General features: G+C 44.7%; 1 protein-coding gene across 8 annotated transcripts in view; it reads left to right on the top strand.

Annotated features, from left to right (window-relative positions):
• Positions 1 to 12233, top strand: part of nek7 (NIMA-related kinase 7) — a 287464-nt gene that overhangs the window by 136124 nt on the left and 139107 nt on the right. For 7 of the 8 annotated variants that reach the window (XM_070887310.1, XM_070887307.1, XM_070887309.1 and 4 more), the window contains one exon: positions 8251 to 8340. The exons of the other annotated variant lie outside the window; for it this stretch is intronic. In XM_070887310.1, coding sequence (XP_070743411.1) covers positions 8278 to 8340 — 63 coding nt within the window. In that variant the 5' untranslated portion in view covers positions 8251 to 8277. The remainder of the gene's footprint in view (positions 1 to 8250; positions 8341 to 12233) is intronic. 8 annotated transcript variants of the gene reach the window in all.

The following is a 12233-nucleotide window of genomic DNA, read 5'->3' as shown; positions in this document are numbered from 1 at the left end:
AATAAAATCATTACTTACTCTTGATCCCCTCACCAGGTCATTCCACCTCTTACGACACCTTTCTCCAGTGCGTATCATTGTACTTGTAGAGGAGACGGTCTCATCAATCTCGTCCCATATTTTGTTGTACTCCTTTGCGGGGGGGGGGGGGGGGTTTCCCTGACCACCCTTCGTTAAGCCAGAGTATCTCTCCGTGATGTTCGCCAGCAGGGCAAGTAACTGTTTCGTCGACGGCGGCTGCCTTCAAGCTCCTGTCGTTCTCAATATTCCTGCACTTCGACTTCTTTTTCAGCATTTCCATTATATTTATTGTATGATTTTTATTTATAAAATATGTATTATTATTGATATTGCGTTATTAATATTAATTGACTCTGGAATCTCTGATGAAAACAACTGACCCGTGAATCCTTTGCTCCTTCTCACTCTCCCTCTTGACTCCAACTCTCTCTGCATGCGCAGGTGACCTCTGAGCTCCAAAATCGTGGGGAAAAAGCATCTGTGGAAAAAACGGCAAAAATAAAATTTGCTCATGTACAGTGCCACGCCATCCATCAACAAGAAAGTCGATCTTGATCGACTATAATGCTGCATACCGCCTGCTGCACACCGCTCGCAAAAAATTTTTGATGGAACTAGCGGTCTTCGGTCTCGGCGATATTCTGGCGGTTTTAAACGACGCACCGCCGGAATACCACCGAGAAATGGGCGTACCTTACATCCTGATGAATTTCGGGCCCGTAGTGCGCAACCCATGTAACCTTTGGTGTGACATATTTCAACAAAGGGGTCATTGTTAAACTTGTGGCATGCTACTTCCCATCACCATATAAAGCTACACATTTTGGATTATAGAACTCACTGATCTGCCAATGGAATTGCACTTAACTGTGAACACAAGTAGTGAAAGTTGCAAGAGAGCCTACATTATAACAACTGATTAACTTAAATATAGTGGGAGTACATCATGGAACCTTTCCAGTCAAATTCTGAGATGTGTATTTATATTTATAAATTGGAGGCTTGATTCACAAATAATTAAATTGATTTGCATATGCAACAGCCAGTTAAAATCTATTAACGATCAAATATTTCTGGGAACTCTTTGTTGCTCTGGCAATATGTAACAAGCTCAGTGCACAGGGGCCTGGTACATTTTGGATATGGAATTTCAGTAGTTGGTTACTGTGTGAAATACAATTAATGCAGAAATAATTAGGACCACAGGATACACTTAAGAGGACTTGTATGAAATCCTTACTCTGGAAGCCCTTAATGTATCAGAAAAAACCTGAAATTAAGTTAATAAATAATTAGACTATCCTGTATCCTGGTTACAAGTTAATACCCTTTATTAAAAAAAAAGCATGGTTGAAACAAATATTACCCAACAACACTTGAATTCAATTCCATATCTCCAATGTATATGGGCTCACGTTTCGGCCTGAGTTGCTCCTATTTTTTTGGAGCAACTAGTTTAGAATGGAGCATCTTAGAAATTGCAATTCTCGGCATTTAGTTTGCTCCAGTTCTCGAGTGAGTTAGAATAGTTTCATTTTAAAACAGGTTATTTCTTTCAAAAGGGGGCGTGTCCAGCCACTTATGCCTGTTTTGCAAGTTTAGGCAGCGAAAACTTACTCCAAACTAATTTAGAATGGAGTAATTGTAGATTTTTGTACGCTCAGAAAAACTTTGCCTATACTTTATAAATTAGGCGTAGGGATCGAGAGATGGGGGTGGGGGGGAAGGGAAGTTTACAAACATTAAACACTTCACTTTTACAAATAAAGAGCCATCATCAATAATAAGTGATAAATAAATCAATAAATCAACCAATAAATCAATCCAAAAAAAATAAATAAATAAAAAATAATTTAAAAAAAATGAAATAAAAAAATAACACTTCAATCAATAAATAAAAAATTACGTTTCTATTCATCCACGGCAGCACTGGGAGCCCTCCAACAGCGTGCTGGGACGGGTCCCCCCACACAGGAGATGCCGGTCGGACGGGCCGGCCAGGACTTCGGGCGGGGTCCCCCCGCGGCCATCACTTCGGGTGGGGCACGCCGGCAACCAGCATGTCGGGTGGGACCCGCCGCCGGCCATCACTTCGCGTGGGCCCCGCTGGCGACTAGCACGTCGGGCGCGGCACGTCGGGCGGGGTCCCCCGGAGACCAGCATGTCAGGCGGGGTCCACCGGCACCCATCACTTCGGGCGGGCCCCGCCAGCGACCAGCAGGTCGGACAGGTCACGCCGCCGACCAGCATGTCGGCCTTGCCCCGGCGCTGACCAGTGTGTCGGGCAGGGCCTGCCGGCGATGCCGAGGGCTTCAGGCGGGGCCCGTCCCCAGCGAGATGCCGGGTGGGTGGGCCCCGCCGCCGACGAGGTAAGGGCTATCAGGCCACTCTGCTCAGGATAGGGGCGACGTCCCTTCGGCCAGGGATAGGGTGGTCGCCCGGAGACAGGATGCGCTGGGAGGGCCAGCAGCTACTGCGCCCGCGCGCAGCTGCCAGCACTGTTTTTGGCGTAGGGCTATAGCTCCGCCCCCAGCAGCTCCTGCTGCGCCACGCCGAGCTGGAAACGGGCCTACAGATATCGGAGAATCGCGAGGTAAGTATTTGGCACTTTTTCAGTTCTACAAATTTGGCAGGCCTCTCCGATGTGCGCCGTTCTAGCGGGCGACCGAAAGTTGTGCCTCAAATTTCAATAGTACCTCATGGGCTAGACTTTCCACTGATGTTCGCTGAGCTATTGCCCAAATAGGCAGGCTATCTCCCATTTTAGCTTAAAAGTGGAAAGTTGGGCCAGAACATTGCCCACTAATCGCCGGCCCATCTTTCGGCACACATGAATCTGCTATCGTCGAGGTGATCGCCCACCGCAACTTTCGCCACATCGCCCACACGTCGCTGGGCTGATTGCTCGCCGTGAAGATCGCTGGAGAAAAGCTGCTCCCGACTGGCACAATTCGGCACTACGGACGCCATTTTGAAAGTCAGAGGAACTGAGAGAGGCTGCTTCAACAGGAGGCTTATGAGGAGACTTAATTTGTGAGTGATTTTAAGGGCTTTATTGACTCTTGGCAATCATCTAATCACATTTCTACGTGTTGAGGACAAATTTAAGGCATTTATAGTGATGGTGTCTGTAATTTCTCTACCAGTATTGGTCACTAATCACATGCTGCAGACTGACGATGGGAGAAGGTATATTGAAGAGCATTATGTGCCCAATCAAAAATATGGCAGACTGCTGCGGAGGAGGAGACTTTACACTTGACGCACTTATAGGGAAAAGCGATCATTGTCCGATAACACGTGCCTTAGGAGGCTGTGCTTCCGAAAGGAGATCATCGCTGAGAAATGCAAGCTCATCAAGGGAGATCTGCAGCCTACCAGCACCATGAGGACTACACTGCCCGTTGAGGTTAAGGTTACTGCGGCACTTTCCTTCTACGCATCGGGCTCCTTTCAGGCATCAGCTGGTGACATTTGCGGTATCTCTCAGCACGCCACACATTGCTCCATTCGACAGGTGACGAAAGCCCTGTACGCTCGCAGGATGGACTTTATAAGCTTCCCTATGACCATGGAGGCACAGACAGGGTAGGCTTTGGGATTCTCGCGAATATCAAACTTCCCCAAGATGTAGGGAGCAATAGACTGTGTACGCACATCGCCCTGAGAGCACCTTTACTGGATGCGGGGTGTTTCGGAACCGACTGGGATTCCACTCCCTGAATGTGCAGCTCGTTGTCGACCACAACCAAATAATCATGGCAGTAAATGCAAATTTTCCAGGCAGCATCCATGATGCGCACATCTTGCGTGAGAGCACTGTCTCTAACTTGTTTAAGATTCAGCCACAAGGTCACGGTTGGGGATAAATGATATGGCCTTGCCAGCTGGCTCATGATCGCCCCCCCCCCCCTTGCGTAATCCCCAGACGGAAGCCAAGAAGCGCTACAAAGAAAACCATATAGCTACACGTGATATCATCAAAGACAGTTTGGTGTTCTGAAGCAGCACTTCAGATGCCTGGACCATTCAGGAGGCAACCTACAATACCACCCTGACCAGGTCGCTGAGTTTATTGTGGCGTGCTGCATGTTGCATAAACTAGCTATAAGGAGAGAACAACAATTGCCAGGTGGGACTGCCAGTCCACCTCAGGAAGAGGAAGACGAGGAAGACGAGGAGGAGGAGGATGACGAGGACCTCTGGGAGGACGATCAGCCTGGCGATGAACCCATGCCCCCACACCCCCCTCGCAAGACTGGAAAAGCCCTGTGGGAGTTACGCAGCTGCAAAACTCTTGCGTCAGCAGCTCATAAATGAACGCTTTGCATGAATTTACATTGGCGACAGTTACAGTTACGGAAAGACAACCGTTGCAGTTGTCTTGCGTTTCATCCATGCCTGGCCTGGCCATTGTTTTCCAACAATTGTATTCATGTTTTACCTTACCTTACTGTATGTTATTAAAAGATACTGCACAACAATTGTAAAATTCAATAACTTTTTTAATAATATAACAATATAGCTTGTTCTGGTGTAAGCTCTTTAATTGGAGTTACCTATTCTGATTTTATTTCTCTGCCCTTTCCCTTATCCATTGATAAACTTCCTTTTCAAATATTTATGCAGGTAGCATTATATCCTTAAAAGCATTCCATTTTTGGCCAGGTGCTTCTCCCCAATAATGTTTTTTCTTATTGCCAATTCAAACTGTGTGGCTTTAGAATCGGGTTTCCTGAAATCAGATTACTTAATTTTATGGGGCCAATTTTGATCCTTTATCACCTTTTTTAACCTTCTTTGCAAAAAAAACCCCACATGCACAGAAAGGCTGTTGCTAGGGACGCAGCCTTCCACATCGCTAAGGCCCATTTCACATCGCTGAACTATCTCCCCGCCCCCCCTCCCCCCCAAAAAAGCCGAAAATAGCGATCAGAAAAATGGGCGATCTTCCAGCGATCCTGAAAGCTGAAACTTCGTTAAGGATGGAATATTGCCCATTTTTTGGGCGATAGTCAGCTAAGTGGAAATGTTGGAACATTGGAAAGATTATTTGCAAAATATTCCAAAAAAAATGTATGACCTCAACAAAGTTTTAGATTTAATGGGCTGAACCATAACTCCCCAAAACAGGTCAGGTCAGAGGTTAAAATTCAAAAAATCTGAAACAAGAACCCAACCCGCCTACTTCCGGTTTTAAGAGGTGGGATGAAGGAGGAGCCAGCCTGCTCGCGGGAGCAATTTAACTATTATAATGCCTTTATTTTAACTGTCCATCTATTTTCAACTCGTGTTGGGCAGGAAACCTGCAGGTGAAAGGAGGCGAGAAAGGCTGAATCCATGAGGTGTGCCTTTACAGCTCTGCTTGTGGGCCAGGAGGAATTGGAGTGGTTCCTCCAGGTCTAGCAAGCTACCCAGTAAACCCACCCTACGATCTCTCTGCTCCCCCCTATCACCATTGGGACCCCCTGCCCCACCACCCCTCCCCCACCAAACCTTCTTGCTCTCCTCTGCTGTGGCTTTGTGTTGCAGGCTTCCCCACCCGACAGTCTAGCCTGTCAATCAAGAAACTGTCAGAAAAAAAATGAAGACACCCTGCAGTTTAATAACTGTAGGATATACGGGAAACCCGTTCTTTCGGGTTTCCTGACCTCAAAACAGCTCTCCAAACCGAATGGGTCTCTGGGTTAAAATCATAGTTTGAATACTTGGTTAGAATAGTTGTTCATGAGCTGTAATTTATGGCCCCTATGGGTGCGTACAAGGTATGCAAGCGCCTGTAGGGCATGTGCAAGTTCCGGGTTTAGACACATTAAAACCCGGAACTTGCAATCTGTCTTGACAGATCCACCGCATCCCCGGGAAAAGGGCACTCACTGGTGGAGAGTTGGGCTATTTGCCCAGCGAATGCCCATGAAATTCTTATGCCTGGTAAAAGCAGGCATAAGAGTTTTAAAAAACAGAAAAATAACATTTTACCAATTATTTATACATTTAAAGACCTGTGAAATAAGCTAAGTTTATTAGCCCATTTAAAACATGTAAATTTATTTTTCAAAAAATAGAATTTTTGCTTTACATATTTAATTTTAAATGTGATTTAAAAAAAAAAAATTATTTGATGTGTAGATGTATTTTTGGGGGTAATCCCATTCATACTTATGGGGTTTTCTGGAATTCCCATAAGTATGAATGGGGATTCTCTATTTTTATTCGTTGGGCTAGCCCACGACTTCCCAGGCATGCTTGAGAACCGCATACGCCCCGAGATACATAGCCCTCTTCTTGCGGGTACCCAGAGAGCCCCAGGACCGCAAATATCCTTGCCTCCGGACCACCAGGTACGTGGGCATTTTATTTGCCGATCTGAGGAGCTTCCCAAAGCCTCTGACTGCAAATTCAGGGCCAATATCTTTCATTTTTTCATATGTTTAAAATGAACAAAGAATTTGCATTTAAACAGCACGATATCACATCCTCAGGGCATCCCAACATGCCAACTTTACAACCCAACATCACTAAAATAGATTATCTGGTCATTAGCATGTTGCTGTTTGTTGGACCTTGCTATGCACACATGATGCCATGCTTCCTACATTACAACAACAACAACTTGTATTTATATAGAGTCTTTATCATAGTATAACGTCCCAAGGCACTTCACAGAAGTATTTTAAGATAAAACAAATAAATTTGACAGAGCCACATAAGAAGGAATTATGGCAGATGACCAAAAGCCTGGTCAAAGAGGTAGGTTTTAAGGAGCTTCTTAAAGGAGGAAAGAGAGGGAGTTCCAGAGCTTGGACCCTAGGCAGCTGAAGGCACGGCCACCATGTATTGTATTCCTAACACAGATGAGACTGCACACAGGGAGGTGAGAGTAACAGTGACCTCAGTCTTTATTAAGACACTCGAGAGTGAGGAACAGGCCTTAGGGGGCCGGCTTATATTCAGTGCTCCCAAAGGGCTGAGCAGTTATAATCAGGGATGCTCAAGGGGGGATAATTTGAGGAGCGTACGCATCTCTGGGGGTTGGCGGGGGGGGGGAGCTTTTGTGAGGCTGAAGGAGATTACAGAGGTGGGGAGCTGCGAAGCCATGGAGGGATTTGTAAACGAGGATGAGAATTTTGAAATCGAGGCGTTGCTTAACCGGGTCGGCGAGCACAGGGGTGATGGGTGATCGGGACTTGCTACGAGTTAGGACATAGGCTGCCGAGTTTTGGATGACACCAAGTTTACGTAGGGTAGAATGTAAGAGGCCAGCCAGGAGTATGTTGGAATAGTCAAGTCTAGAGGTAACACAAAAGCATGGATGAGGATTTCAGCAGCAGATGAGCTGAGGCGGGGTGGAGACGGCCAATGTTATGGAGGTGGAAATAGGCAGTTTTAGTTATGCCGGGGATAATGTGGCCGGTAGCTCATTTCAGGGTCAAATATGATGCTTAGGTTGCGAACCGTCTGGTTCATCCTCAGACAGGTGCTGGGGAGAGGGATGGAGTCAATGGCTAGGGAACGCAGTTTGTGGCGGGGCCCAAAGACAATTGGCTGTAAAGCACTTTGGGACATCCTGAGGTCATGAAAGGCAGTATATAAATGCAAGTTCTTTTTGATCAGTGCAATCATTGTTGTACAGGCAACACCCAGTTCCCAATTTGGGCTCAGCATGGTCCCATTCAAGGCAAACAAATGAATGATCACAACATTTTTTTTTGTTGGCCTGAACTACAGAAAAATCCTCTGCTTTAATTTGAATCTTGCCATGGGATCTTTTGCATCCACCTGAGCAGGTAGACAGGACCTGAAAGGTTGCACCTCCAGTAATGCAGCACTCCTTCAGTACTGCACTGAAGTGTCAGCCAAGATTATGTGCTTAATTCTGTAATGGAGCTTGAATCCAAAACCTTCTGACTCACACTGCTATCAAGTGAGACAAGTTGATAGTTGATGTGCACTAATCTAATGTAAATATGAATGCTTAACTAACTGCTACTTTTGTATTAGTGCAGATATGGTTTGGTAGCATTCAGTACCTAAGTTACAAAACCGGAAGTTTACTTGTAATATCAGCAGAAAGCCCATTCACCCCAAACATCACTTGATGTGAATACTGTAAATAAGCTGAATGCACTTGTAATAAAATTATTGTAGGAAAATCAGTTAACATAGTGGAAAGTTTCTGTGTATAATAATGATGCGATGTCAGTAAACTTGCTCCATTTGATATCTTAGGTAAAAGGATCCTATTTTTCTTACATTATGGATGAGCAGCCTCCACAACAGTTCGCCGGTCATGTTGCAGTTTCTGCATTTCAGCCACAGGTACTTCTTTAAAATGTTTAAAAGCTATTGTTGTAAATATGGTGCAGAAAAGCTTTGTATCTTTTTGTAATATGCTTTTGAAAGGAAACAAAGAACTTGCATTTTTATAATGCCTTTCACGGCATTAGGACATCTTAATGTGCTTTACAGCCAATTAAGTACTTTTGAATTGTAGCCACTATTGTAATGTAGGAAACATTGCAAACAACTTGAGCATAGCAAGGTCTCACAAGCACCAATGCGACAGTGACCAGATAATCTGTTTTATGTAACATTGATTGAGGGAGAAATATTGGCTAGGATTCTGGAGAGAACCCCCTTGCTCTTCCTTGAATAGTCCCATGGGATCTTTTATGCCCACCTGAGTGGGCAGATGGGGACTCGGTTTTACGCCTCATCCGAAAGACGGCACCTCCGACACTGCATTGCACTGAAGGGACAGCCAAGATATACTCTCAAGTCTCTGGCAAGAACCCATGACCTTCTAACTCCTAGGTGGGAGAGCTATCACTGAGCCAAGCCTGACAGAATTTCAGCATGTTATAACAAATATATGTGAGTTGGCGCCACATAATCTTGAATACACATAAACCATTTGTTAAAAATGTATTTCTGGCAAATCAGTTTTGCAGATAAGCTAGACAATCCTTGAGATTTTCTTGGTGATGTAATATAAAAAGGGGTGAGGATGGTGCCATGTGAATTGCATTCATGAGAAAACCAAAAGCAATATTTACCTTCTCTGAAGTTGTGATGGATCCTATTCCAGTATAAGAACATAAGAATATAAGAAATAGGAGCAGGAGTAGGCCACCTGGCCCCTCGAGCCTGCTCCGCTATTTAATATGGTGGCTGATCTGATCTCGGACTCAGCTCATCTTCCCTGCAAGCTCCTCATAACCCTTTATTCCCTTTTCACTCAAAAATCTGTCTCTCTCCACCTTAAATATATTCAATGACTTAGCCTCCATAGCTCTCTAGGGCAGAGAATTCCATAGATTTACAACCCTGTGAGAGAAGAATTCCCTCCTCATCTCAGTTTTAAATGGGCAGCCTCTTATTCTGTCGCCTAGTTTTAGTTTCCCCTATGAGTGGAAATATCCTCTCTGCATCCACCTTGTTGAGTCCCCTCATTATCTTATATGTTTCGATAAGATCATCTCTCATTCTTCTGAACTTCAATGAGTATTGGCCCAACCTACTCAACCTATCTTCATAAGTCAATCCCCTCATCTCCAGAATCAACCTAGTGAACCTTCTCTGAACAGCCTCCAATGCAAGTATATCCTTCCTTAAATACGGAGACCGAAATTGTATGCAATACTCCAGGTGTGGCCCCACCAATACCCTGTACAGTGTATCAGGACTTCTCCGCTTTTATACTCTATCCCCCTTGCAATAAAGGCCAACATTCCATTTGCCTTCCTGATTACTTGCTGTACCTGCACACTAACTTTTTGTGTTTCATGCACAAGGACCCCCAGGTCCCCTGTACTGCAGCACTTTGCAATTCTTCTCTATTTAAATAATAATTTGCTTTTCTATTTTTTTCTGCCAAAGTGGATAAGTTCACATTTTCCCACATTATACTCCATCTGCCAAATTTTTGCCCACTCACTTAGCCTGTCTATATCCTTTGGCAGATTTTTTGTGTCTTCCTCACAATTTGCTTTCCCACCCATCTTTGTATCATCAGCAAACTTGGCTACATTACACTCAGTCCCTTCATCCAAGTCATTAATATAGTTTGTATAGGGCACAGTAATTGCAAATAAGTCCTAATTCTGAAGCTTTTAAATGCATGTTCTATTCTAATTGCTACTTTTTCATCATTGTTTTTGCTTCAATAACACTTTTTTTGATAGACATGGCTGCTTTAAAGTTGTGTTAATTGTTTGAATCCTATTGTTTTTAGCCGATTTTTAACTGATTGTATGTATATATACATCCACATATTTGTTGCAATGCAGACACATTTTACTTTATTATTGTTTGAAAATAGGAGTCAGATTTTCAGCAGGTTTGCAACTGGGTTTTCGCCATGATTTAACCCTCCGAGGCGAAAACCCGGTTGCAAAGCGTGGGGGTCTCCTCGGGTACCTGTTTGCAGCGGCGCTTTCAAATACTGTCGGGAAGAGGTGCGCGACATGTAACGATGCAGATTGCATTACCGTCGTACTTTCGGCACTCTACCGACCTGTACACCACGCCCAGAATACCAACAGGTCAAACCTGTCAGTACAGCCCTTCCAGCAGCGGCAAGTATGAAAACCTGCAAAAAAGGTAAGTTAAAGTTTTTATTTTAAAATTATTTTTCAGCGATTTGCTAGCTAAGGGTTTTGTGAATGTTTTTGAAATTTTTTTTTCCCCCTTCCCAAGACCCCTCTCGCAGCGCTCTCGGCCCCGGAATAAATTTGGTGAAGCTTCCGTTTTTGCGCTGCGAATCCTCGTACAATGTCCCCCTTACCGATGCATCCCTAGCGCAGACGTAAAACTCAAAAGTTCAGCCTAAAAACGGTAGCGCGGCGAAAATGCTAAGTTTCACATATCGCTATCGCTACCGTTTCCGCCGAAGAAAGACGAAAATCCGGACATAATGGTACAAGCATAAATCGGTCTATATGGCTCAAGCCTCTGGTGCGTCAAAACAAGTACTTTCCAACTCCTTTAGTCATGGGGCATTGCTGTCTGGTTAAATAAATGTCAGAACCTTTAATCTCTTACAGTTGGTGACAGCATTGCTTAACTATCATAGAAACATAGAAAATAGGTGCAGGAGTAGGCCATTCGAGCCTGCAGCACCATTCAACAAGATCATGGCTGATCATTCACCTCAATACCTCTTTCCTGCTTTCTCTCCATACCCCTTGATCCCTTTAGCCATAAGGGCCATATCTAACTCCCTCTTGAATATATCCAATGAGCTAGCATCAACAACTCTCTGCGATAGGGAATTCCACAGGTTAACAACTCTCTGAGTGAAGAAGTTTCTCCTCATCTCAGTCCTAAATGGCCTACCCCTTATTCTTAGACTGTGCCCTCTGGTTCTGGACTTCCCCAACAACGGGAACATTCTTCCTGCATCTTAACCTGTCCAGTCCCATCAGAATTTTATGTTTCTATGAGATCCCCCCTCATCCTTCTAAACTCCAGTGAATACAGGCCCAGTCGATCCATTCTCTCCTTATATGTCAGTCCAGCCATCCCGGGAATCAGTCTGGCGAACATTCGCTGCACTCCCTCAATAGCAAGAACGTCCTTCCTCAGATTAGGAGACCAAAACGGAACACAATATTCCAGGTGAGATCTCACCAAGGCCCTGTACAACTGCAGTAAGACCTCCCTGCTCCTATACTCAAATCCCCTAGCTATGAAGGTCAACATACCATTTGCCGCCTTCACCGCCTGCTGTACCTGCATGCCAGCTTTCAATGACTGATGTACCATGACATCCAGGTCTCGTTGCACCTCCCCTTTTCCTAATCTGCCGCCATTCAGATAATATTCTGCCTTCGTGTTTTTGCCCCCAAAGTGGATAATCTCACATTTATCCACATTATACTGCATCTGCCATGCATTTGCCCACTCACCTAACCTGTCCAAGTCACCCTGCAGCCTCTTAGAGTCCTCCTCACAGCTCACACCGCCAACCAGCTTAGTGTCATCTGCAAACTTGGAGATATTACACTCAATTCCTTCATCTAAATCATTAATGTGTATTGTAAATAGCTGGGGTCCCAGCACTGAGCCCTGCTGCACTCCACTAGTCACTGCCTGCCATTCTGAAAAGGACCCGTTATTCACGACTCTCTGCTTTCTGTCTGCCAACCAGTTCTCTATCCATGTCAGTACATTACCCCCAATACCATGTGCTTTAATTTTGCACACCAATC

Source organism: Pristiophorus japonicus, chromosome 8 (genome assembly GCF_044704955.1).
Source record: "Pristiophorus japonicus isolate sPriJap1 chromosome 8, sPriJap1.hap1, whole genome shotgun sequence".
Lineage (NCBI taxonomy): Eukaryota > Metazoa > Chordata > Chondrichthyes > Pristiophoridae > Pristiophorus > Pristiophorus japonicus.
This window is presented reverse-complemented; position numbering and strand designations above follow the sequence as displayed.